Source organism: the organism of the source record quoted next, unplaced genomic scaffold (genome assembly GCF_019419815.1).
Source record: "Pyrus x bretschneideri cultivar Hongxiangsu unplaced genomic scaffold, Pyrus_bretschneideri_v1 Contig35, whole genome shotgun sequence".
In the NCBI taxonomy this organism is placed as follows: Eukaryota; Viridiplantae; Streptophyta; class Magnoliopsida; order Rosales; family Rosaceae; genus Pyrus; species Pyrus x bretschneideri.
Window position 1 is genome coordinate 1494605 of NW_025999668.1, and position 26477 is coordinate 1521081.

At 36.8% G+C, this 26477-nt stretch overlaps 4 protein-coding genes across 5 annotated transcripts; 1 reads left to right on the top strand and 3 right to left on the bottom strand.

Moving 5' to 3' along the window:
* Positions 1–392: 392 nt before the first annotated feature.
* Positions 393–3814, bottom strand: LOC125480710 (peptidyl-prolyl cis-trans isomerase FKBP20-2, chloroplastic-like). The gene is made up of 7 exons (XM_048591743.1): positions 3657–3814; positions 2662–2740; positions 2337–2557; positions 2093–2202; positions 1853–1961; positions 1613–1689; positions 393–717 (listed from the first exon to the last, which is right to left on the bottom strand). The coding sequence occupies exons 1-7, from the start codon at positions 3691–3693 to the stop codon at positions 595–597; spliced, it is 756 nt and encodes a 251-aa protein (XP_048447700.1). The 5' UTR covers positions 3694–3814; the 3' UTR covers positions 393–594.
* Positions 3815–4747: 933 nt separating this feature from the next.
* On the bottom strand, positions 4748–6556 carry LOC125480709 (secreted protein C-like). 2 transcript variants are annotated; one of them, XM_048591740.1, is made up of 2 exons: positions 5590–6556; positions 4748–5559 (listed from the first exon to the last, which is right to left on the bottom strand). In XM_048591740.1, the coding sequence occupies exons 1-2, from the start codon at positions 6545–6547 to the stop codon at positions 4922–4924; spliced, it is 1596 nt and encodes a 531-aa protein (XP_048447697.1). In that variant the 5' UTR covers positions 6548–6556; the 3' UTR covers positions 4748–4921. The 2 variants fall into 2 exon arrangements, with proteins under 2 accessions (XP_048447697.1, XP_048447698.1); XM_048591741.1 differs by having other exon boundaries at positions 4748–5532; positions 5569–6556.
* A 2485-nt stretch (positions 6557–9041) lies between these two features.
* LOC125480742 (actin-related protein 2/3 complex subunit 5A) lies at positions 9042–11144 on the top strand. Its single transcript, XM_048591848.1, has 4 exons — positions 9042–9201; positions 9309–9381; positions 9572–9672; positions 10821–11144. The coding sequence occupies exons 1-4, from the start codon at positions 9104–9106 to the stop codon at positions 10954–10956; spliced, it is 408 nt and encodes a 135-aa protein (XP_048447805.1). The 5' UTR covers positions 9042–9103; the 3' UTR covers positions 10957–11144.
* A 771-nt stretch (positions 11145–11915) lies between these two features.
* On the bottom strand, positions 11916–14259 carry LOC125480740 (homeobox-leucine zipper protein HAT3). The gene is made up of 4 exons (XM_048591846.1): positions 13860–14259; positions 13344–13648; positions 13154–13233; positions 11916–12625 (listed from the first exon to the last, which is right to left on the bottom strand). The coding sequence occupies exons 1-4, from the start codon at positions 14032–14034 to the stop codon at positions 12268–12270; spliced, it is 918 nt and encodes a 305-aa protein (XP_048447803.1). The 5' UTR covers positions 14035–14259; the 3' UTR covers positions 11916–12267.
* Between the last annotated feature and the right edge of the window lie 12218 nt (positions 14260–26477).

Here is a 26477-nt window from a genome sequence, read left to right on the forward strand (position 1 = left end):
ACCTTCTTGCTTTCTCCTCTGGTTCAAGCGTAGGATGATGTAAAGCCTTGGAAATATTCTGGTATCAAATCGTATGAAGTCTGAACGATTTCACAATTGTCCAAATTTAGGGAAATTTAATTGGATAGCAGATCGACTCTATTCTAATACTTAGAAAATAGCAGCTTGCACAATGTAGTGCGTGGCAATCTAAGATCGAAGTGAGAGTATTAGGAAAAGATCGTTCTCATCCCAAGATTTTGCTTTCGGCTTATTTTTCCTTGTCGATCTTCAGTGGCACAGCTTCTAGCCCTTCTATTGAGAGGTAAATTGTCCCACTGCATATTGATAGTAACAGTGAATAAATTTACATCCGTGAGACATGAATTTGTAAACACATTCCTCGTCAAGAATTGGTAAATAGTAGCATAACTATTCTTAATGAATTTTAGTTACATGATCTTCGTTTTCCAAACTACATCAGCGAAACCCCGAACTCCAAGGACCAAATTCGGAATTTATTCACAGTAAGAACCAAAGCATCAGCCGCAGACTGCGTTTCATGGATTGGAGATGCGTCCATACAACGGTAAAAATGTTGCCTCGCTTCATAATTTATTGGCATACAAAATCGGAGTAGAAAGCTAGGACTGTCCTCCTTTGACAGTTCTGAATGCTTAGTAGTTCCACATCAAAAACTTCAAACTGTTTCGAGCTGAAGAAGGTGGATGGTCCGACCTGTAAAACCAATAGTCTTTTATCAAGTATACGAGGAAATTCAAACACAAAAATACTAGGTACTAGTTTGTGCAACAAAAACATCTTCAACTCCGACTTTGGGATTTTGGTAAATAGGATCTCTTGTATAAAAGAACTAATCTAATGATCTAATGTGTTCATGTCATTCTGGGGTTGTCAAGGATTTTGGAGGGTTAACATTCATGATATTCTTGCATTTCAAGACCGAATCCGCCTGAAATACAGACAACAACATTTCTGTTGAGACCTTGATCTTCGAATTCTCAAGTCCCGAGATGTCGAACAATGGATCAAAACTCACAGGGTTGGATGGCAAAACAGCCAGGACAGTTGGATCTATGGGTGCAGATTTTGCAGAATTCATGCTCAAATAGAGAAGATATTACGAATTCAAGGAATTTCGGTGAACTTAAAAGACATTACGAATTCAAGGAATTTTGGTGAACCTTAAACTAAGTTATCACAGTATAGAGGACTGCCTTCAAAATGCAGGTAAAAGGAAAGGACCACAATCGAAATAGTAACTTGAAATCGTAAGTCTGCTAAAACTTTGCCTCCTAGGCCATGTCGAAAATATCTTAGGTGAGGTGAACTACGCAAGAATAAAACGGACACAAGTACACAAACTACTCGTAGAAGGCTACTCGTTTCAACATTTTATAATGAATTCCGAAACTTCTTGGACTACGGAGTCTTTCCTGGAGCCATTTACAGTTTGTTTGAATGCTCCAACATGTTTAGCATCCCTCATTCGTTATGGATACCAATCAACCAATAAGATTGAAATTACGAGAGGAAGTTATGCAAGTATACACTACGGAACAATACCAACTTATCAGTAAACCAAGAAAATTGGAGAGTTGAGTAAACTGACCGGTGGTCCAAGTTCTGGTGGAATGATTATTCTTCTTTTCCCTCCAGGTTTCATGTCACGAATTCCTTCTTCAAATCCTGCAGTACTTCCTAGTTTAGCAACTTTAGCTACAAGTTATCTTTTCCTCCTCCCTCTTCTCCGCCACTTCTCCGTTTCCTTCTCGGGGTGGAGAAGAGGGGCCAGGGCAAGGGACAAAGTACACAAGATTTTATGAACTTGAGAGTTGATTGTAATTTTAACCTGGGACCAATGCATTTGTGCCCATGCGGATTCTGGCCGGAGAACCCTGCGTGTAACTGCTGTCAATACGCCGGCCTGACTCGTTGTATCCAATATAGTGGAACATCACCTGCAAAGTATCTTGAATCAGAGGTGCTCGTAACTTTACTGTCACCTTTTACCCTTTTTGGGTAAATTTTTCAAATTCTAGTATTATTCAGAGAGGAAAACAACAGCTTTTAAAAAGCATGAAAGAAAAACCTGCTGACCAGCCTCTGGGCAATCACCTTCACCAACTACAAAATCCCGAAATATAAGCCCCGAGTCTCTTGTGATGTAGTTTGGTGGCGTTATTACCTGAACCTGAAAACCTGATACACACGTTCATATATACATATTGATTCTGCTGGGATCCGTAAAAAAACAATGACTCGGTAACAGCAGATTAATTAGAGGAAAAAATATATCGAGAGTTTGTATTTGTAAAGGCAACAGTGATACAAACCTTCTCTAATGAAACTTGGAAAGTCTTCGGGTGCATTATTTTCTTTCTGTATGCGCTTGTTTTGTTCAAGTAAGCGCCTTTCATCAAATGGACTTTTACTCTTTGTCTTTGCAGAAGAAGATAAATTTGGAAACAAGCTAGTTGTGACCGAAAGAAATAGGAGAAGCCTCCGACTCAAATTCTCTTCGTAATGTGATAAGCCATGGCTCCTTTCCCCAGTTCTGCAAAGCAAAGGTTTACGTAACACGAATTTTTGTTATTCATCAACAGAATAAGGGGGGCAAAAACTAGATAAAATTTGTAAACCGATTAAAGAAAATCTAACCTGTGATGTCTCGAGTCATGACGCGAGCAGCATTGTATTATTTGGTTATTCTGATTCAAATGAATCCTTAGTAAGGGAGCTGGAAGAATTCTGTTTGTCAGTAAGTTGAAATTGACAAGAAAGATAACAAAAACATATTTACGCTCATGGTTTAGCTGCTGATAAAAAAGAGAGTGAAAATTTTATAAAGTCAAAGCATATGGAAATAGTAAGAATTTGGCAAGTTTCATAGCTTCATTCAGTCTTACTGGCAAGTATAACAAAGATAAAGCATTCACAGCGGTTTATAGTTGCATCTCTAATAGAAGCTCACCCCAGAACCAGCCCTAGGAAGAAACCTCGAGCCCCTCACAGTCAGTCTCACCCCACCATTTTCGGGTTATCAATTTCTCTGTACAGGACGGGGTTGGACGCGAGGAGGGTTTTAACTTGATATACATTGTTGATTCATTCTCGAATATCTTTAAGCTTTTGCAGCTCTTCAAGTAGTTTTTAGTAGGCATCAGAAAATCTAATTTAACAGAAGACCAAGTCCTTGAGACACCACTTTCCTTCGCTTTCGAAAACTTATTGAATTGTAATTGACAAAGATACTAGATTACCAGACGCTGCAAACAAGATAATTAGAGGCAGTTTTTCGTAACCAATTTCTGGGTTTTTAATAAACTAAAAGTTGCAGTAGCAAAACAGAGAAAAGCCAAGAAGGTAGAAACATTAAGGGAAAAAAAAAGCACAACTTTAAGAAATGTACGTTTCTTGTATAAATCAAATTCCAACCCAATAAAATTATCCTGTAGAGAAATGACTTCCGCACGTCCTTCTCTCATTTTGCACAACCTTGTTTATTTTTTGTGCATCGATCCTCCAATGGTTTATCCAATTCAAATAACAAGTGTGCAGGAAGAACGAGTGTGCGGAAATCACTTCTCTATCCAATATTCTACATATATATATATATATAGAGAGAGAGAGAGAGAGAGAGAGAAAGAGATTACAGGGTTTAAAAGAGAGAGAAGAGGGAATCATCAGCATGGCTCGGCTCGAGCTTTAAGTTTCCGGCATGTATGGGAGTTAGCCAAACACACACACAGAAGGAAGGAAACCGTTATTTGGTGATGTTATCTCTTCAGATTGCTGGTAAAGAGACAAATAAGTAAATATCATTTGACTCCCCAATGGTTCTTGTTATATCATTTCCTCCCCCAAGATTCTTCAATATTGCCGGAGGGGTCCAGGCTGACCTAGACCCATCTTTCTTCTCTTGGGGTCCAATTCGATCCAAATATGTCCATTCGGATTAAGCCCAACCAAAAACGCATTTCAAGCGCGGATTTTCTTTTTTTTTTTTTTTAGTACATCGATATTTTTACATTAGGAGGAGGAGTTCAGTTAAAGTACACAATGGACAACCTAATTTAGTATTGAATTTGTCATCCACGAGATTGGAACCTAAGACCTCTCACTTCCAAGTAGAGAGAAATATCACCAGACCGTAATACTGAGCGGTCTCATAAAGCAGATTTAAATGCTCGAAAATTTCGATATGTTCAATGCATATAGATCACAAAACAATCTTCAATTTGATTAGTTTTTTTTTTTTTTTTTGCATATAATGATATTTAAAGAGAATTGTAATTGACACTTCAAAAATATAATTGTGCACTCAAAATTTTTTATATTTAAATAATTGTTTCCTATGTAAATAGTGATTTAGAAAATAAACGATTTTGATTATGACATGTGGCTGTATATATTCCTTGACCACAACTAGATGAGAAAGAGGGTGCACTTATCATTGATGAGAAAGGAGGTGGACTTAGGTATAATTCATTGAACTATAGTTTAAAATACAAAGATGTTGTAGCTCAAGTGGGTAGGAATATTTATCAAAGCACCCGAAATGCTGTATTCAAATCAATCCATAGGCAATCATGATTCTACCAACGCATAAATATCAACCCTTGTTCTTTTTGCACAATTTCGACTAACGGGATCACAATAGGCCGACTGTAATTGTGGCCCGTTAGTCGAAACATGTTTTGTGGTCTCCCTAGCATTATTTTTTTCCAAAATGCAACACAAACCCTAGTAGTAAAATTAAACCATTAGAAATGCTTTCTAAACATCCAAAATGGTACAACAGAGAACAAATGTTCATCAAATGTGTAAATAAAATTGATAAACAGATAATACTTTGAGCTAGAACAGGATGAAAAATCCATCTTTCCATAACTCTCCATCAAGCATTGCAATTATACGATCACCTAAACGAATTAGCAGAGATGTGTTGCGCTCTTGATCGGTCCATTGATGCCACTTTTTGAAGCCTAATCTGCTCTCTAAATCTCGCTATGAACTCGCCCGCCTTCTTATCAACCTCTGAGTCTGCTGCTCCAACATCCACACAGTTACTACATGTAGCAGCAGCAGCAGCAGCAAGAGCGTCATCTTCGCTTTCATCATCCGAGCTTACTTCAAAGTTTTCCGCCTCACTTTCCAAGTCTTCTTCTTCTTCAGACTCTGCAGCTGCATTGCCACGAAATTCTCGCATCTGCTTCTTCTCATGTTTTGGAATTTCTGGCTTTGGCTGCAAGAGATTGCCAAAATCGAGCTTAGTAGTTGCAGTGCCGAGATTTTTCACATTGGTTCCTCCGTTTTGCATTGTATCTTTTCTCATAGGTATAAAATCACCCATGTCTCGCATCTTCTCAACCTTTTCAGGAGTGGTAAGTCTACTACCTCTGATAGTTCTAACCGATTTTCCCCTTGATGAGGATTTAGTGAGGCTTGCAGGTTTAGTATCCAATCCCAAAAAACCTTGCCCCAATTCTTTGCTTTTCAATTGCTCCTCCTCACTTCCGCTTCTGCTTCCTCTTCCGCTTCCACTTCTGCTTCCACTTCTGCTTCCACTCAAATCCTTCAAGTAATTTTCTGAGGATTTACTGAGGCTTGCAGGTTTCGTATTCAATCCCAAAAAAACTTGCCCCAGATCTTTGCTTTTCAATTGCTCCTCCTCACTTCCGCTTCTGGCTCCGCTTCCACTTCTGCTTCCACTCAAATCCTTCAAGTAATTTTCTGAGGATTTACCAAGACTTGCAGGTTTCGTATTCAATCCCAAAAAACCTTGCCCCAGATCTTTGCCTTTCAATTGCTCCTCCTCACTTCCGCTTCTGCTTCCACTTCCACTCAAATCCTTCAAGTAATTTTCTGAGGATTTACTGAGGCTTGCAGTTTTCGTATTCAATCCCAAAAAACCTTGCCCCAGATCTTTGCTTTTCAATTGCTCCTCCTCACTTCCGCTTCTGCTTCCACTCAAATCCTTCAAGTAATTTTCTGGGGACTTACTGAGGCTTACAGGTTTCGTATTCAATCCCAAAAAAACTTGCGCCAGATCTTTGCTTTTCAATTGCTCCTCCTCACTTCCGCTTCTGCTTCCACTTCCGCTTCTGCTTCCACTCAAATCCTTCAAGTAATTTTCTGAGGATTTACCAAGGCTTGCAGGTTTCGTATTCAATCCCAAAAATCCATGCCCCAATTCATTGCTTTTCAATTGCTCCTCCTCACTTCCACTTCCACTTCCGCTACCACTTCTGCTTCCGCTTCCGCTTCCGCTTCTGCTTCCCCTTCTGCTTCCCCTGCCGCTTCCACTTCCACTTCTTCTCCCACTCAAATCCTTCAAGTAATTTTCTGAGCTTCTCCTTAAGTCCTCCTCATGGAAAGAACCAATGCTATAGCCCCGCGAATGTAATGCACTCAATGAAGCTTTTTCATTCATTGGTTTTGGTGGTGATGATGCAAATCCTGAAGGAGAAGAAGACCCTTGAGAATGGGAACTCCTTCTTTTCTTTACATTCTCCGACTTTGAGTTAAGCACCTGCGAAGACATGGAGCACGCTGAAGAGTCTTCTTTTGGGGAAGAAGACGGAGAACTAGTTTGAGAAGAAGACTCAGAAGTAAAGGACAATGCGGACTGGAAAGACGAGTTTTCATTGATTCAAATTGAGTTTCATCAACGGAGAACAGCCTCAAACGCGATGGACGAGCATTACTACCTAGTCTGTTCCCCCTCTCCATCTTTCCAGAACCCGAACGCCAATTAACCGGAGAAGGTGACGCAGCAGCTTCATTTAACTTATCTTCCAAATTTAGAGGACCCATATCCCCATTCTAACCCCATCAGAGCTATTAAAAGAACCCGTGGAACCTAAACTAAACTCACCCCTAGCAACAAACTCAGAACTATCATGGCTTTTCACCCTCGATTTCAAACTCCGAACGGGCAATCCCAACGGCTGATTATCAGCAATTGATCTGGGTTTTCCCCATTCATCAAGACCATAATTTGGTTGAGCAACAAACACCATGGATTCACCCTGAAAATACTGAGAGTTCCAAGCTTGGGTAACATTTTTCTCTCCATACCCACATGAATTTTCACCCCCACTTTCACAAATCCCCGAACTGGGTTTGCATTGGGCATCAAAAACATTGCTTTCATGACAAGATTCAGACACAGCTGCCACAGGGTTACCCACAAAATACCCAGAATCCCAACTCTGACCCTCTCTTTTCTCACCATACCCAAATGCGTGTTCACACTCGCCCTCGAAACTCGACGAAACGGGAAAAAATCTAGGCACGTAAGAGTCAGAACTACCTACATTTGAGCTATTTTCAAATCCCATTTCAGCGCTATTTCTTCTGCTGAACAAGCCGTAGGACACGGCAATGCCGACGACGATAACGTGAATGAGCTCCCAGAACTTGGTGAGGATCGTGTGGTTGATGAATTCGGGAGCTTGTGAGGGAAAAAGTGGAAGAAGGACGATGAAAACGGCAAAGGTAAGAGCTTTAAGGAGAAAGTGCATGGTGTAGGACTTACCGTGTCGAATCGGGTTTCGGTGAGGTTCTGGGCGCGGATCGGAGAATGGGAAGTGGGGTTTTCGGTAGGGGATGGAGTCCGCCATTGATGAGCAGGTGAGCTTCTGCGGAGCTTTTGGATTTTGTGTGAAGCAAGGAAGACTTTGCAGGCACGGAAGAAGAAAGAGTGGAAAAAAGTGTGTGAGGAGGGAGAGGAATTCAACAAGTGGAGTGTGTATAATTATTACCGATTAGTTGAAATGACTTTATTAGCCCTGCATTTTGTCTGGTTTTACGGGATTTTATGAAATGTGGTGATCTTATCTGTTGGGTCTTGGAGGTCATTTGACCAAAGGACAAAACGAAAGCAAATTTGGGGAACAATGTAAACGACAGCGTCCTAGTTGAAAAACGATGCGGCCCTTCCGTTAATTACGGAGGAACATAAAAGTCGTTTAAAGAAAAGAAGAAAAGGAAAATAAATAGAGTGCAACACAAAGCTCATTGAGCACCTAACCAAACATAAGTCATCGACATACAAATTTGATTATAGACATCTAGCTTCTTGTTTTTTTTCTTTTTCTTTTTTTTTGTAAACGATTGATCGATTGATCGATTGATTGTACAAGACAATGAAAAGAAAGCGATTTTTCACATTCTGTTTTTGTTTTAACATTTATTCATCTATTTATAGTCGTATGGTGAATACATCTAAAAAGAAGACACAAACAAACAACTTAGTGCAAGGGAGAAAATGATAATGGAATTTTAGAATCCAAAATTATAATTGAAACTTTATTTAGTTTTATTGATTGGTTTGTTTGTAGATGCAAATGCAACACATTGATCACACGTGTTTTTCTCCACACCTAAATGTGAATTTAAAAAAATTTATGTATGAAAATATGTATAATTTTTTTTTCGTTGAACATATTTTATTTGAGAGAGATTCTAATAAGAGGAAATTGTGGCAATGGTCTCTTAATTTTAACACAATTGGAATAATAGTCCCTCAACTAAAAATATGTGACTATTGGTCTCTTAACTCATCAAAACGTGCAACGATGGTCTTTTTGTCAACTCTGTTATCATTTGTGTCCAAATAAGTCACGTGTCACGCACGTGGCCCTGAATTAAGTGACAAATATGGAAAATGAAATGAGAAAATTTGTAGCAAGGGTCCCTCAAATTTAACCTAATTAGACTAACTGTCCCTCAATTTTAACCCAATTGTAGCAATAGTCCTTCCAACTCATTTTGACGGATTGACGAAAAGAATCATAGCTGCATGTTTTAATGAATTAAGGGACCAATAGTCATGATTTTTTAATTAAGAGACCATTACTCTAATTATATTAAAATTTAGAGATTATTGCTACAATTTTCTTTTATAGTAAACTACAGAATTGAAAGTTGGCCATCAAAGGGTCCGAATTCAAGGTGATCTTTGGGCCGACCTGGGCTCCAGCCCAATATACACCGTTTGGTTCACCTGGCGTGTCACTTTCTCGGGAAAATGTTTTCTCAAGTCTTCTCCAATTGCCAGGTGAGAAAATCACAGTGAAAAAGGAGAAAGAGAAAAATGGCAGGAACGGAGGAATTTGTGGAAGCAGATAATGCAGAGGCCATAATCAACAGAATCGAACAAAAGTCTCGAAAGATCGAGAGCTTACTCAAACAGTAACACTCTAATCCTTTCCCCTTTTTTCATACAATTTTCTGTAAAACCCCCTAATAATTTGATAATTCACCAAAAACCTCAACTGTTGGATCCGTTTTTCATCTAGGTACAAGACAGTGGAAGCTCTAAAAACTGCTCTTGAAGGATCGCCTCTCAACACCAAAGACGAGCGCTGCAAGGTTTGTCTTTTCTCTTTTTCCAATCTTCTGTTTTGTTGCCGAGAAAATCAATCGATGGAAAAGAAAATTGATGTGCGAGTTAGATCTTTACTTTTCCTTTTCCAGTGGGTTTCTTGGGTACCAATCAGAATTCTCCCCTGTTTAATTATACACTTCAATTGTTCTGTTTATTTATTTTTGAGTTTTGCAGTCTGCAAATTGGATAATGGTGCATAGAGCTATCATGGCTATAAAAGATGTGGATGCAATGTTTTCTTCTTTGGATCCCGAGTACTACGACATTCTTATGAAGTGAGTGGTTATACCTTATGAATGCCATCCAATTTTGCTTTCGAGTTTTTGATGTAATCCATTGAATTCAAATTTGAAATTTATGTAGATAATTAACTGTGTTTTGCTTGAAGGTGGTTTTGTATAGATTTGTTTTCTGTATATAGCACGGATGTCGTTAGCGGTTGGTAATAGTTTTATTGCACGATTCAATGAGCTTAGAATCATTGGAATTTCTTTAACCAAATATAGAGTACATGTAATGAGTATACTGCAGTGTTTGAGATAAACTGGTCTAGAATTTCCCATACGGAGAACCAAAGTGTCGTGAGCAATAGAAAATTAGAAATGAACTTGCATTTGACTAGGTAGACTTTTGCTTTGTTAGGGTACGAAGAAACAGGGGCCTTAACTGTCCATCATTCAGGCCTTAGAGGGATTTATTTGAATCAAATATGGCAGTTGAGTATCTAACTTACAACGGAACTTTGCTCTTTATTTTCCAAAGTCTCATTGTTCTTTATTTTTGAAAGATCCTAACTTGAATTATTAGTGAATGAGATTAAGGGAAATTCAAGAACAAGGTTCCGTTTTAAGTTCGTAACAGCATTGCATCCTCGCAAGGCCTAATCCTATGCTCTTTAGTCTTTCCGGGCATTCAACACACTATGACTGTCTACATTTCACAGCATTTTATTGTTGAGAGTGGGACCTAGTGGGAAACGAATAGTCTCATTCTTGGTAATCAAAGTATTGGCTTCATGGAATGTCTAGAAAATAAAATATTGAAATAGGCTTCAAAGTAGAAACTGGGACGTATTATATGTGTCGCACATTCATGCATGTGTATCATATTATACGAAATATATGTAGGTTTCATCTATTTTGCTTTTGCTTCCCAAGAAGTCAGATTATACTCGTTAGAGCGTTTCTTATGTGCCCTACTTTGGTGAGCAAGTATTCTACCCCAAAATTTTAGACGATGTTTGGTGCGTGTGTGTGTGTGTATTTAAGTTTGTGATTTTGATTTATTGATGTTTTTCTCATGAGTTTTATTTATTATTCTTCCTTTTCCAATAAGGAATGCTCTCCTGCCTTTCGTTTCTCCATCTTTGGTATATATACTGACCTTTAGGACGTTTACAATTTGGGGGTTTCTCTCACTGAAGGTACTTGTATAGAGGATTGTCTACTGGAGACCGGCCTACATGCGACCAGTGCCTTCGGATTCATGAAAAACTAACAGAGAAAGCTGGTTTGGGATGCATATTGCGGTGCCTTGCAGACACTGTGAATACGGTTTGATCTCAAGACAATGTTGATATCCTCACTTAGCAAACTACTGCATGCAGCGTCCTTTCGGTGATTATTGAAACTTAACAGAAATTCTACTCCAGATCTTTTGAATGTTGGTTTTATTTCTCTGTTTAAGATAGTTCTGCGACACTCAAATCCTCAATATATTTGTCCTTGTAGGCATACTTGATTCCTGAGGACCTTGGTCTTTCTAGCGTCTCACTTTTTACTGCATTTCATTTGGTTTTGTTTGAAACGGCTTCATGTGAATCATAACCCTTAATGTGAGTGAAATTTAAACTAATCTTCATAGAAAAAGAAATGTATTTTATCTGTAGAGAAAATAAGGTGAAGCTAAGTTTTGATCTACTCTCTTTTAGGTACGGCGTCTTAGTCTAATGGTATCTTACCAATGTTGAAAGATATCACAAGTTCGAATCACCTTTTCATTAAATTTTAAAAAAAAAATAAAAAAAGTTCAAGCTTTACGAAGCAAGAAAAGCCCTCCACACGCTACTCCCTCCTTTGTTAGAATTGCCACTTTGTTATTTTGTCAAGAGAAGATTTCATCAAGTCCTAAATAAAAAGTTGCCGCCCCTTTAACAAGATATTTATTTTTATGTATGTATCATATTGAGATTTGTAAGCGATAGCGGCTTTTAAAATGTAAGGAGTTTGTGAAAGTATACTGTTTTATTTTAACCTATTGAGGGCAAGTTTTGGCGCAATAGAAATATTGCTTCTTTGTGACCAAAAATTGACAGGTTTGAGTCATAGAAAATGTCTCTTTGAAAAGCAAAGGTAAGGCTACATACGACAAATGTTTCTCTCCCGATCCTCACAAAACAGAGAACCTTGTTGACTTGGGATTACCCTTTATTTTAATGGGTAATTCATAGTCAAGCCCCATGATCGAATCCATAGCTAGAAGAAAGGGAGAGATTATAAGAGTCAAGATCTAATGAAAATTATGAAATAAGTTAACAACAATTGACATTCAAAAGGTTAAGTTATCCACTGAGATTATATAAACAAATTAGATTATCCTCTGTTAATTACCTTTGAAATTGTCCTACTACTACTTGCAACATATCAAATAACTTCTTTCGGCTTGCTCACCAACTTCTTCACTTTGCCTACCATAAAATTAGTAAAAGCCCAAATTTTTGAAAGAAAAAAAAACAGAGGGGCCTTCAATTACCAAAACCATTCCTAACATGGTCTACCAAACACATTGTCAGCCATTTCCTCCTAATGAGGAAAAAGTTGTCCAAGTCACATCAGTTTTCCAATTTTCCCCCTACTTCGAACCGGAAATTATCACCGAGGGGCGGAAGCATCACGAGTTCGATGTTGGATCGGCAATTTCGCCCACGGGCTGATGGGGATAGGGCGTTGGATATTAGGCGGACCATTTTGGCAGGTCGGGCCATTTGCAAGAGCTGGGGAGGAAGCAGGAGCAGCAGCAGAAGATGACGAGGATGAGACGGCTACACGCTCGCATGACGGGCACATGGTGAGGGTTGTGGGAGGGTTCATCTGCATGTAGAACTGTGGTGAGAGTTTGAGTGCTCTAAGCTCTTGCACTTCCTTGTGCAACCTCCTGTTGTCCTCTGTTAGTTTCTCACAGCACCTCTTTAGTAATTCACAATCCACCTCTGTTTGCTTTAACTTAGTCCTGCAGTTAAATTATCTAATAATGGAAGATCCAGCGAACACAAATGCTGCGTGCAGTGTACGCCCGATGCATACTAGAAAATTTCAAACCAATCACATGAATTAAATCCACGGCAACTTTTTCTTATGTTCATATTTCGATAAATAGGCACCTAGGGTGACCCAAAATACCATTATTTATGTATGGGAAACATCTACATTTGGACTCATCTCATTAAATGCTAACACATGAGAACTGTGACACCAAATTGGTACGTTACACAAGAAACCAAAATATAAAATCAAATAAAGATTGCTGCTATTCTTTATCTCATTGTCTTATTTTTCTACCAACTTCCTAATAAATAATTTAATTATAAATTTTTAATTTATAAAATAAATTGTTATTAGCATTCTAAAAATTCAATCGTTTTTTTTTTGTTTCTAAATATAAAAGGTTTGAATTTCTAAAACAGGTGGGCGTGGCAGCACTCGAAATAAAATAGTCCAAAAGACAATTTACCCTTGTTTCAGTGAAGAAATTTCTCACCTTGCCCTCCTGTTCTGAAACCAGACCTCCACTTGTCTTGATCTTAGGTTCAGCTGCTTTGCCAACTCCTGCTTCTGCTTCTGAAACACAACGTAACACCCTTGCTTCACTACCAAATTAACAAAATTGCCACTGTTCGGTCGAGCGGAAAAGACCAAAACACCCTTGAGAAAACAGGAAAATAACTAACCGGATTCAGAGTGTTGTGCTCCTTAAACGTCTCCTCGAGGAGCAGAGACTGCTCCTTCGACAGCCTCAGCTTCTTCCTTGACATGTCGCCGCCGTTGCCATCTTCGTCGTCGCTGCCGCCGCCGTGGGAGCACGAGGTCCTCTCGCCCTCGTTCTCGTCGACGATGGGCTCCCTGTCGCTTCTCTTCCCGCTCAGGCTCGACACCGTGCTGTTCGGCGATGAAACCCCGTTTTCTTCCTCGAAATCCGCCATCGATGGCGCCTCGTTCACGTCTATGAGAAACGACCTCGTATCTGGGTTTCGATCTGTTTAAGAATTCAAAAGGGCAGGGTGTAAATAAAGACGTCATTGTGTAACAAAACCAATTCATAACTATATACAAGAGAGGGGGGGGGGAACCCTCAGAAAATCAGATCTGAAAAAAATTCATAACAATAATTCAAGGAAAATGGGGATTAAAACGTCCAAAAAATCAAAATTACTGAAAAATAGAGGAAACAAAGAACAATTAATTACCAGGAAATTGGAAGCTTTCATTCCATGAAGTTCTGTGAGGGTGATTCTGCATGGCGTGTGAAGGCTTCTCCATGAGATTCAACTGCAAACAAGGCTCACTCTCATTGGGTTTCAATCCCAAGCTCAGACTCAATCCCAACCCCAACCCATTCATATCTTTCATGTTCTCACTCATTTTCTCAGCAGCCAAACAGAGTAAGAAGAAAAACCCGGCTCCCAGATTACAGAGAAAAGCAAGAAAGGATCATTCTTTCCATGTTGGGGTATCTGGGTTGGTTTTGTCTACTGTTTGGATGCCAGGAAATTAAAAGGGGTGGAAAAAATGGGTGCGCTTTGGAGCAAGAGGGGCGTCACAGCCTTTGGGCTTTTGCTTTTTGCAGTAAGAGTAAAAGGATGATGGGGACTACATATATTTATATGTGTGCATATATAGATACGGTGTATAGATACAGAGGGAAAGACATAGGTAGGAGGTTGTAGAGTTAATCATGATTTTGTATCTGAGCAGACAGACCCTATTGCCTGTTGGCTCTACCAATGATATGACATGATGGCTCCATAGGCTTTAGCATTTTTACTACTACTAGACTCAGTTACCAACAATTTTTAACCATGATTAGGTGTAAGGTTTTAACCACGGTTAAAATGAGTATAGAAATTGGAAAGTTAATGTTTTTTACTTTTCTTTTGATAACGATTAATGAACACGGGATTTTTTTTTCACGGAAAAATAAATTTAATTAAAGAGAGAAACTTTTAATACAACCGTTTCCAGTACAATCAATCAGATAAGCATCTCTTAAGAACCTATCCCGAATATGAGTTACCTTTATTGAGTGACCAACACTAATAATGGCATCGACAATGAAATTAGTCTCACAAAAGACATGAGACCAAGAGATAAAAGAAAAGGAAGTGGTCAGCAATTTGATGTCTTTAATGATGATCCTCAGCTGCCAAGGTGTAATACATTTGTTCAAAATTGCATCAATTATAAGTTTAGAATCTCATTCAACACACACCTTCTTAAAACCTTTGACATTTGCAAACCTCAAAGCATCACGAAGAGTCAGAGCTTCAGCAACAAAAATTGTACTTTCTACAAGATTGAGGGAACCAACCACAATAGGTGAATCGTTAGAGATTCTGATGACAAAACCAGCAGCAACCTTAGAACCCACCAGAGAGCAATCAAAATTAATTTTGAGTTTGGGAGAATGAAGCGGTCTCCACTTGATAATTTGAGTTGCAATCTGGGTATGAACTGATCTTAAGTTTTTATTGGCATGGTAATATTGTCTGCCAACCGTAGCAACAACCGTAGGAACCCTAGTAGCATGCGGCTTGCAATCACAAAAAATAAGATTATTTCTATCATTCCACACCTGTTAATAAATATGTGAAACCCTAGCAGGATGCACCCGAGTTGCAAAATATCCTTTTCATGCTTTTAATTTTTCAATAATACTAGAATATCATGTATTTTTTCTTAATTTTTTTTTTTAACTTCAATTGATGTGCCAATGTCCGGTTTAATCCAAAAAAAAATTAAAAAATTAAAAATTAGGCATGGAATGGAATTGAACGGAAGCAACGCAAGGAGATGAAACACGATCAAATTATCCAAAAGTTTTGCTTAATGGAAAATTATCTAAAAGTTTGAGATAACGATGTGACGTCTTCTAACAATAAAGGAAAATAATTCGTAGATTACTTTTCAAAAGTAACATTTTCTTAACTTTTCATATAAATTACAAGTCGATATGTGTTGTTTTTCTTTAATAATACAATTTGACATGTATAGCGATATTTTGGCTTTTTAGCCAAAATAATCTTTGAGATTTTTATAACTTCTTATTTTGGTTCATGAGATTTGAAATCAATAGAAATGGTCCTTGAGATTGTCCAACATCAATCATTTTGGTCATTCTATGAGAAGTTATGCTATATAATGATCTAAATGACAAAAATACCCTCACTCTAATAAACTATAGGCCAAAATGATTTGATAAAAATTGAAGGTATTTTTGTCATATATTCTTATTTAATGGAGATTTTTCATGAAATGACCAAAATAATTGATGGTGGACAATTTCAAAGACCAATTATATCGATTTCAAATCTTAAGAACCAAAGTGACAAGTTATACAAATCTCAAGGACAATTTTAGCTAAAAAGCCTAATATGTGTTTAACATGTGTACTATCTATTCACTCAGGTTCGAATTCTTTTATCAGTATTTTAGACGAAGCTAGAGTATGTTTACTTGACAAAAATACGAAGATGAAGGAATCAGATCGAGAACTTAGAAATGAGGAAAGTAAGGTAAAGAGCCCCTAGTTTATATGATTATTGTGGAGCAAAAAATAATCAAGAAAAATATGAAGGCGACACATGAATTTTTGGATAAAAAAAACAAGATTACCTTGGAGACACATCGAACTCCTACGTACAAGCAATGGACAATCATGACTTAATTAAGGTCAAAAGTGCTCAAAATAGGTAATTATTCAAAACTTATTTCATCCATCCTCATCAAATCTTCTCCACAATGTAACCCGAAATCATTCCTTTCAAATTATATTAATTAGCTAATTAATTGATTTATTACTCAATTAATTTATTAATTAGCTAATAAATTGTGAATCACACCCAAAAAACTGATCCAAGTGGCCGGTTCCCATCTCTCCCAAAGGGGCCGGCCACACCCCTATAAATATCACCCTATTTTCTACAAAAACCCAAGTTGAATCCTCTTGCTAAATTCTCTAAATTCTCCAAACACTTTTCTCTCAAAATTCTAACTTTGGCATCGGAGGTTCTTTGGCTAAAGCCCCCCCCCCCAATTCATTGTGGGCGCATGAGGCTCTTGACCTTGACCTAAGGTGTTATTTGTTTTGTAGGTGCAATTTTGTCCAAGAACAAAAATGAAGAAATTTGCATCCACAATTATCAAATTTTAGATATTTTATTACGGATTTCAGAGGAGAATTTATATTTTTCGATTTTAGGTGTAGGTAAACACTTGAAAACAAGAATCAAATGATTAAATTACTGTTTCTTGTGAGTAAACATTCTCTTAACATAAACATCTCATCGTATTATCAAAAGAACTCAAAATTATAGGTATTATTATTAATTTATGTAGGACAATAAAAAAACCGAAGTTTACAATTTTTTTTTTTTTAACAAAGAGTTTACATATTAAATGAGAGCGTTGATAGACTCACCCCACTATTTTATATTCCCACCACTTTTTTTATAAAATTGAGCTTGGAGGAGTGGATTGGGTTGTTGCGAATTTAGAAATGGGGCATGAGGATGAAATTTTGGAAATGCGACATGTGGTTTGTCGTGGGATTTGGAAGGATGAGGGAAGGAGGTTGTGTTAGGGGTCTAGAAAGAGTGAAGGAATGAGAGTTGCAATAGGCTGGAGATCTGGACATGATCAAATTTTGAACTACTGACCGGAATAAAAATCAAGAAGGTAGACCTTGGTGGTGAGTGGAGGCTCGGTTGGATTTATCAACACTCTAATATTTATTCTTCTAAAATATTTAAAAAAGAATTCAATATATATTAAAGGTCATGTTGAAAATAAAAGTGGATGAGAAAATAACATTTTAATTTTTTTGTAGTGGATGAGATTAGAATGTGAGTGAAAAAAATAACACATTAAGTTGGGTGTAACGTCACTATAAATGTTTTACCAAAAATAAAAGAGAAATGTTATGAAGACTTTCTCAAATGTAGAACTATTTGCCCTTAATGTTTTTTGCATAATTTTTATATTATTAACATAAAACTTAACGTTAATTTATAATGTAGCAGAAAATTGATGAAAAATCTCATTTTAAAAGAACCATTCTTATAATTTCTCAAAAAGAAGTAGGGCAAACGATTTGAATGCTAAGTTGACCAGTAGCTTTATTAGGGGATTGTTCAACAGTCACGCGAGAATCATTCACGCGCCTCAAAATCATCGGATCATGATGAGGTTTAATCAGGTCATGCATGCCCCCACAGATTGAACGGTGGATTGAATGGTGGGCGTGGGGAGGTTTCTGTACGTTTCGTTTGTCTTGGTCAGCGGGAAATGATGACGAAGAAAGTGGGGAGCAATTCGCTCCTCATCATAAGTTATAGTGCATTTTAATAAATGTTCTTCAAAAGTTGAAAAATAATATTCAATGTGAAAATTAACTACAGTTAAGTGAAAAACATGTGTTAATTAATTAGACGTATAATAAATATACACTGTAGTTACAGTGGCGGGCAAAAATGATTTCAAGAAAGTGTAGTAGGATTGGGGGATTTGGTTGGCATTCAGTTTGATTTTTGGTGAAGTTGGGAGAAGTTGGAACATGGAGATTGGTTTCCAAATTGAAAGCAAAATTAATGTCAAAATAATTCACACACTTTTTCATGTTCGTTTTTGGTTAGTCAAACACTCGAGCGATTGGATTGGGCAATTTGGTTTTGTAATTAATTCAAGGGCGTGAATTCCCATTTTCTTCTCATTGCTTTGTTTGCTTTTGTGTGTAACGCCTACTTGAGTCATAGATTAGACGTAACTAATATTTCTATGGTCATTCGGATGTTCCGGATCATTTTATCGTTAGATCTTAGTTTGTTATGTTTTGACTAAAATATCGCGGTTAAAAAGTTGAGAGAATATTCTATACTCTAGAATATAAAATTAAATAAAAAATCTCTAAATGCAAACCTAGGTTGCGTTTGTTTGTTCTTATTAGTTTTTACTTGACTGGACTGAACTGGACAAAGAATTAGTGTAATCCCGTATTTGTTACTTGCAGGGACTAGCTTTAATTGGATTAAGTCAAACTCACCTGAACTAACGACCTTGTAGACGGTCTTAGCGAGATCCCCAAAAAAATCAGCCTACTAAATCAATTTTGAACTTATTTTGAAGTTAATCTAATATGAGATAGTCTGTGCAACAAACACACTCCTAATTGATTGCACCTGCTATAATAGCTCGTTTGAAAGTGTATTTCAGAAGACTGAAAGCGCTTTTGGTGAAATTGATTTTGGATTCCAAAAACACTTTAAGTTGCTTCATGGAAGAAGCACATATATGACCTTTTTTTTCTTCCAAAAAGTACTTTAAATGTTTTTCTAGAATCCACTAAAAAATTTACTAAGAATTGATTTTAAGAACACTTTCACTAAAATGCGTTTCAATTATTTTAAAAACGCTTCCAAATGAGCCTTTATTCTATTACTGCTTTGGTACAAGGATTGGAGAATTATGGTTGATTGAAAGAAATCTAACAATAAAGTGATCTCCGATGCAGTAGGAAATTTGCCCTCAAATTTTTTATTTGATTCTAAGAGCATTTGTAATTAAGAAGTGCAACTTTGAGATGTAAAGTTACATTTACATTGTATTTTACATTTTTTTTATTTACATTTTCGTTCAAAATGTTTAATAATTTTTCATTCATTTCATTAAAGAGCTTTTCGGCTAACGAGAAATGCCAAATGCTCATTTAAGGCACTTTGCATTTTGTGTTTGGAGATGCTCAAGATATGTGTCCAAATCTCTTTGGTGTACCAAAATGTTAAAGCCTCATTACACAAGTCCTCCACTTGGATTGGATTTTGCTGTCAAAATGCTTGTTGGCATCTCCTTCGTCGGATTGACTCCTCCCTTGGAGCTACTCTTATTTGTTAATTTGGTCTGCTTCGGCCTCCTTTTTTTTACCTGTTCTTATCACTTACCAATCTTAGTCAAAATACAATTTTTTGCTCAAGTTGTGCCAAAAAAGGTCACACGTAAAAAGAAAAAAAATACACATGATGTGGCTTTTTTAGACCATGCATATGAGCCTCATGTAAAACTTTAATGGAACTTTAACGAAAATCTCAATTTTGACTACAATTAATTGGGATTAACACAACCAATCTTTCTATTTATTATCCATTAACATGCCCGTCCGTCGGCCTTTCCTTCTTTTCCTTTTATTGTTAGTTACACTACGTTTAGATGACAGAAATAAACTTGGAATTTGAGTAAAAATCAAAATTTATAAATTAACATGCACCAATTCTCTTATTTATACTCATAAGCATATAAATTTATAATTTCCGCATGAAAAAAAAAAACTTAGATTTGGGACATCCAATTCCCAAGTTTAAATTCAATGTAAATATGTGTCATTTCTCAATTTCTATGATTGAGAGTTTTAAAATAACAAATTTCTTATTCACTTTTACTATTCTTTTAGGTTAACCAAACAAGAAAATTCACAAATTCTAGAAAATAAAATCTCATCATTTCAATTTCTATCATTTTAAAATTCTGTAATAATCTTAAACTTCATCATCTAAACATAGTGTTACTGAAGTTAATTAACATTGCAAGTATTCATTCACATTCTGTCTAAATTAAATTGCACGTGAATGTGACAACTTGTCCCTAATTTTACAATTTTATAAATTTTAAAAGCGTGATTTTACGAAAATGCCCTTAGAGGCTAGGGTGTTGACCTTAGTTGACCATCGGTTAGAGACACATGGGACTTATTCTTTTAGTATGTCCTTGTAGTACTCCTCTTTACGAACGCATAGGCGAAAGCGATTTGCGAGTTCAAATTATAACGGTATAATTATGGACATTTGAAACTAGTTAATTATATTTTAGATTATAAGTGTTAACTCCCACTTTGTGGGAAGGGGAACCAATCAGAAATTTGGAGATTAGAAGCAACCAATTAGGAGGAGAGAGGGAAGCTCTCAGCCTCCCTCCCATTTTTCTTCCCGTGGCCTTCGAACACCCAAAAACCCGGTTTTGACCTGAGGTGGTTTCTGGCGATTCTCACCCGTTTTTCAGGTGATTTTCACCCATTCACCACCATCAAACCTTATCACCATATCCCAACATTCAATTCTAACCAAAATTTGCATGAAATGGTAGAAATTTCACAAAGAACACCATGGGTGTTGTGGGAAACTTACTCGAAATCCACCCATTTGTGAAACATTTTCCTTCAATTACCACTACCAAAACACTCCCCTAGAACCCAGGAACAAAGCCCAAGAAGTGGTGGAGGCATCGAAGCAAGTTTGGAGGTTGAATCAAATCACACCCAATTCTAGGGTTTCGTACGGTTTTAGCAAAATTGGAGCCTTTCTAGGCTAAATTGGACTTGGCCACAGGTATAAAGTTTACTCTACTCTTTGAGATCTTCAATTGTGTAATTTTTGAGAATTAAAAAAAAATAGTTGAATTTTCCGGCGAGTCGGGGCGGCCGACCACCACCCGCGGCGACGCGTGCGGCGGCACGTGGCCTGTGGGCCAATGATGTTTTTTTAAAGTACTATTAGATGCCTTGAGTTCATATTTGATATCCGTATGACGTAATTTCATTATTTGGACTTAGTTTCATTTCTACACATGAATAGGTCAAAATATGTATCGACGATCCAACCGTTGGATCATCACCAAACTTTAATATGTTATAGTACGTAATATTTGAGCATCATAGGAACATACGGATCGGGAATCCAACGTACGGATCTTTCCGAATTGGAATTGTAAGTTTATAAAATAAAAAGTTAATCGCCCTTCGGCATACTGTGACAACTGAGAATTAATATTCGCTATTTGAGCTTGAAGATTAGCAATTGTCATGTCTTGCTTCTCTAGTACCTAAAATCAAAGAAATAAAACTAAATCAAATATCAAAAGAAAAATAAACAAACAAACAGAGGGATTAGCAATTCCCGGGCAACGGCGCCAAAATTTGATGTGAAATATTCTAACACTCAAATTAAAACCCTATGATTGTAGTATATGAAAGTAGGGATCGTTCTAGGCCGGGAATTAGAAGGGATGCTAATCTACTCTAAACTGACTTAAAAATACAAAACTAAACTTAAAAACACTTAACTAGACTTATATGACTCAAAACACTTAAAAACATAAATTTGGACATATTCTAACTAAAAGACACAACCAAGTAAATGGGGATTGGATTTTGGATGAAATTAAGGTAAAAACAAGCATATTGTAAAGACTCTAAACAACTTGTGAATATAAGTGAATAACTATTACGTGAATCTCCCTTATATTCTAGCATCAAATTGATGCATGCAAACTAAGCAGGCCTCCTTAATCAACATACAAGAATAAGTTATCAATCAAACAGATAAGTAAATCGCATTCATGTTTTACGAAACAATAACTAGAGGAAATCAATTCATATCACATATATGTTTATGGCTTTGAATTCATCTCTAACTAAAATGAATTTAGTTCCTCATGTTCGCAAAGCAAAGATAATTAAATTTAAACATTGAAAACAAAGAATAGAATACACCTAGAAACGCTCCAACAATTCAACGTTTTGAATGGCAAGCACGACTCCAAGTGTGGTGTGAATTTGTGGTAGAAGGTGGTGCTTAATGATGGGTGCGGCATCATATATTTATAGGGTGAAGGAAAGGCACGAAATTGGGTTGAAAATGAGAGGAATTAGGACTCCAAATCACCAAAGAACAAGGTCACTTTCAATCAGATTCTAGAGAGGACAAGGAATGGTCCTTATGGCAAATTCTAGAACTTCTAGAAGGGTTACATGTGGCATAAACTTAAGGTACGAAAATAGGGCTTCGAGAACCTAATATTTAGGTGATTTAATGTGAAAATGAGTCATCTTTGCAGCTGGAATTAAGGTAGGAAAATATTAGGATAGGATAAGATAAGGTTGGATAAGGTTTGGATAAGATAAGGTAATTTGGATAATGTTCCTTCTTTGTAGCTAATTCCTTATCTTCCAAGTCTTCAATTTAATTCCTCCAGATGTTAATCACATTCCTAGCCTCTCTTGACTTCAAATTTGTCCATCCACCATGCTTTATATGCAAGCTATCCATTCCATGCTCAAAATTGCAACAAATGGCTCCAAAATGCACTTTCTTGGTAACTTTGCCATTAGTACCTACAAACACACGAAAATAGCTTAAAACACTATAATAAGTAGAAACTAACTATGTAAATGCAAGAAAACAAGCTAACTAAGTCGCATAAATATGCTCCTATCAAATTTAGGGATTAAGGTTCTTGAGAGGGTGGTGGTGTTTTCGCCTTGGGGCCAAGTTCAAGGCAAAATTTTTTTTAATTTAAATTTTTTTGGTTTTGAATTTTGAATTTTTTTAAAAAATAATAAAGAGAGCGTGGAGTTTTAGTTGGGCAAAGAGATGGTCTCATATTTACCATGTCAGCATTTAATAAAAATTTTAACAGAAAAATAGACTGGAGGTATGAAATTGTTACAAATTCATAAGTTAATGTATGATATTATAATGTTTAAAAGATGAGGTATGAGTTTGTTAGAAGACCTAAAGTTGAGGTGTTAAAAATGATAGGTTGGGTGGTCAAGCACGTGTGGTAGTGTTGGATTTCAAGAATTTTCATGTTGGAGCTAAGACATTAATACTGTACTATATTCAACTCCTTATGTAACATATAATTAAAGGTAGTGCTATTTACACATTATTTTGTTTTATCTTTTATACTGTATAATCTTGTTAACTTTTGTTCCTTGACTTTCTTCAATTTATTTGATCCGACGACCAGAAAGTAAAAATAGCGTGTGAGCAGTAAAAATAGGTTTATAGATAGCATCATCCATGAGAGCAACTTCACCCTTTCCAATTGCAAGAAGGATTGGGTGATTCAATCTATCAAAACCAACAAAATGAGCTCCACCTCAACCCAAACAAGTCGGGCTACAATAAAAATACGAAGGCACGACTACTCACTTGGGCCAAAATCGCCCAATCCAGCGTTTTAGGGAGTGTGATGGCACCCACGTTATTATTATTTTGGGTTAGGTGTGTGGGCTTAACACATGCGTGAGCGCAAGTAGACTGACCAACACTATAGTGCTGGGGGACCTTCAACCATTTGATTTGCACAAGATTTCTATCCTACAGTCCAAATTTTTCAACAAAAAAAATTAAAAAAAAAAGAAATATTTATTAGCTGTTGTGGCCAATGTGGCACTTCAGAGCAGTTCCAGCGTGGGAACCCTTCCCCCAGACAATACACTATTTAATCCACGCAGTGAACAATAATTGCCCTTAATGAACAGTAATCGCCTTTTGCATCTCCACCGTTGCACTTGAATAGCTCTGGCAATGGATAATAAAATATTAATTTTTTTCACATCCAATCCATCAAACATCCCATCACCCTTTCCCCCCTTTTTTTTTTTGCTTGACCGGTTCTTCTTCCTCTCTCTCTCTCTCTTTCTCTTTTTCTCTTTTATTTCTATCTCTCTTTCCTCTCTCTCTCTCTCTCTCTCTCTCTCTCTCTTCCTCTCTCTCTCTCTCTCTTTTCTTTCTATCTCTCTTTCCCTTCTTCCTCTCATTTACGTTTTTCCCTCATTCCACCTTCATCATCTCTCCTCTTCTCTGCTTTCATTCCCTTCCTCCTCGGTTTCTCCTTCTTCCCCAATCTTTGTCTTCCTCTCCTCTTCTCTGCTTTCATTCCCTTCCCTTCCTCTTCCACTTCCCTTCTCTCTACACATAGTGGCAATTGCTTGCCGGGACTAGAATTTCTCCCTAATTTTTCACGACTTATTCGAAGTCCCAGCCATGAATCCAAAATAGCGAGTTCAATCCGATGATTCTTTTTTTTTTTTTTTAATTTCTGGTTTGATTTATTTGCTGCAGATCGAATTTGATCATATATGCAGTGGTTTTATAACCATAGTTTTATTGGAAATTTTAGTTTAATTTAATTTTTTGAAATTGATTCTGCATAGTTGATGTTTTTTGTTCGAATTGAGGGTTTGGGTGTGTAGATCCAGGTCAAATGAGGGGAAGGAGGACGGGGAGATGCAAGGTCGGCGCATGCACCGATGCCGAACATCAGCCACACATCACACAGCCCTCAGGCTCTCAGGCTGTCGATTCTTGCCGGGCTTCTCGCTCGGGCCTACTCGGGCTTGCTCGCCAGCACACGCTGGACTTCATCACTCGGGCTCTTTGGCCTTGTTCCTGCACTTGTCCCTTAGGCTGGAGCACACAGTGAAAGTGCTCTTATGGGTTGTTGGATTACAAGAAAAGAATGTATTAAAAGGTTCATATTAATTAGGTAAAAAATAAATATTAAAAATTATAAAAAAATTTACAAATTACAGAATCATAACACGTGAAGAAATCAGTTAAAAATCTTATTCAAAATTAAACATATATTTATCTTCTTATTAATTTTTAAAAAAAATATTTTAGAAGTGCAAATGCACACGGGTAGTTATTGTTCAAAGCTGTAATTGCCTTTACTCAATAGCCCGAACATTAATTGACTCAGTAGGGTGGAGTTGCTCTAATCAATCCTAGCACCCCACATTCCATTGGGTCTAATATCAATCATCGGGATAAGGTATGAATAATTATTTGAATATTTTTCAGATAAGAGTATCGTTGGATTTTGTAACAGAGATAAGATACACTTATGAGCCAAGCTTTAACGAACAAGTCGAGCTTAAACCAAATTTGAGCTATCTGATAAGAAGATACGAGCAGTTCACTAGCTTTATGAGCTGAACATAGCAAAGCTCTATATCAACTTATTCCATTAACGAGTCTATTATTTTGTTCGAGTTCAATTCACTCCATTGAAAATCAAGCTTAGATGAGCAAAAAAATAAAAAGCCGATTCAAATTGTTTCGAGCATATTATAGCCCTACATGTGCTCACTTTATGAAAATTGTGGTGTTTTGTTTTGAACGCGAGAACGATTAATAAAAAACAAGGGTGCTAGGTTAATTGCATTCCAAAAATCCACAAACAAAAGACATATGGCCATAATTGAGGGATTGGAGGAGATGGGAGAGATTAGAGGGAAACGGTTATAAAATTGGCTTGAGTTACATCTGACAATTTATCATCACTATTTTAGGCCCTGTTTGGTATCATATTTGAAATTTTATATCATTTCTCAAAACATTTCTTAAGGACATTTCTTGAAAACAATTTTCTTTAAGACTTAAAAACTTGATTGGTTTGCGATTTAAAATTTTTAAATCTTACGACTTAAACTAGATAAAGAGATCTAAAAAGAGAGGGAGAAAGAGGAGAGAAGATGAAAGAAAGTTAGAGATGATTGAAGTAAAGATAAGGAAGAGAGGATCAGACGAGATAGAAAGGAAGATGAGTGAGAGAAATAACTGAGAGAATGAAGAGAGCGATTGGAGAAGAGACGAAAAAGGTAAAAAAAAAAAAAAGAGAGAGAAATAAGAAAAGAGAGATAGATAGATTTGGAGTGAGGGGAGGAGGGAGAGAAGAAATGAGTGAATTTAAATTTAAAAACTCTAAAAACTCACTTTTTATGTTTTTAGATAATAGATTATATTTTTGAGTTAGTCTTGAGTTCAGTTTTTGAAAATAGCCCTACCAGACAAATTTTCAAGGCCTAAAACTTGAAAATTGTTTTTGAGTTTAAAAGGTTGAATTCAAGTAGAATACCAAACATGCCCTTAAGTACTTTAGGTAAGTCTCTATTATATTTAAGAGGTGTTGGGTTTGGATTAGTCACACAATGAGTCAAATATCATAATTTAGTATTGAATTAGCCATTTACA

Bases quoted from the DNA above. Each gene is read 5' to 3' on its own strand.
- LOC125480742 (XM_048591848.1), top strand. From the start codon at position 9,104: ATGGCAGGAACGGAGGAATTTGTGGAAGCAGATAATGCAGAGGCCATA. The intron at 9,382-9,571 runs GTTTGTCTTTTC...TGAGTTTTGCAG, and splicing joins CCAAAGACGAGCGCTGCAAG to TCTGCAAATTGGATAATGGT. The intron at 9,673-10,820 runs GTGAGTGGTTAT...CTCTCACTGAAG, and splicing joins TACTACGACATTCTTATGAA to GTACTTGTATAGAGGATTGT.
- LOC125480710 (XM_048591743.1), bottom strand. From the start codon at position 3,693: ATGCTGATGATTCCCTCTTCTCTCTCTTTTAAACCCT. The intron at 2,203-2,336 runs GTTTGTATCACT...CGTGTGTATCAG, and splicing joins TCCAAGTTTCATTAGAGAAG to GTTTTCAGGTTCAGGTAATA. The intron at 1,690-1,852 runs GTTAAAATTACA...GAAGTACTGCAG, and splicing joins CACAAATGCATTGGTCCCAG to GATTTGAAGAAGGAATTCGT.
- LOC125480740 (XM_048591846.1), bottom strand. From the start codon at position 14,034: ATGAGTGAGAACATGAAAGATATGAATGGGTTGGGGTTGGGATTGAGT. The intron at 13,649-13,859 runs GTAATTAATTGT...ATTCTTAAACAG, and splicing joins TGAAAGCTTCCAATTTCCTG to ATCGAAACCCAGATACGAGG. The intron at 13,234-13,343 runs GTTAGTTATTTT...GTTGTGTTTCAG, and splicing joins AGCACAACACTCTGAATCCG to AAGCAGAAGCAGGAGTTGGC.
- LOC125480709 (XM_048591740.1), bottom strand. From the start codon at position 6,547: ATGTCTTCGCAGGTGCTTAACTCAAAGTCGGAGAATGTAAAGAAAAGA. The intron at 5,560-5,589 runs ATTACTTGAAGG...GTGGAAGCAGAA, and splicing joins CCTCAGTAAATCCTCAGAAA to GTGGAAGCAGAAGTGGAAGC.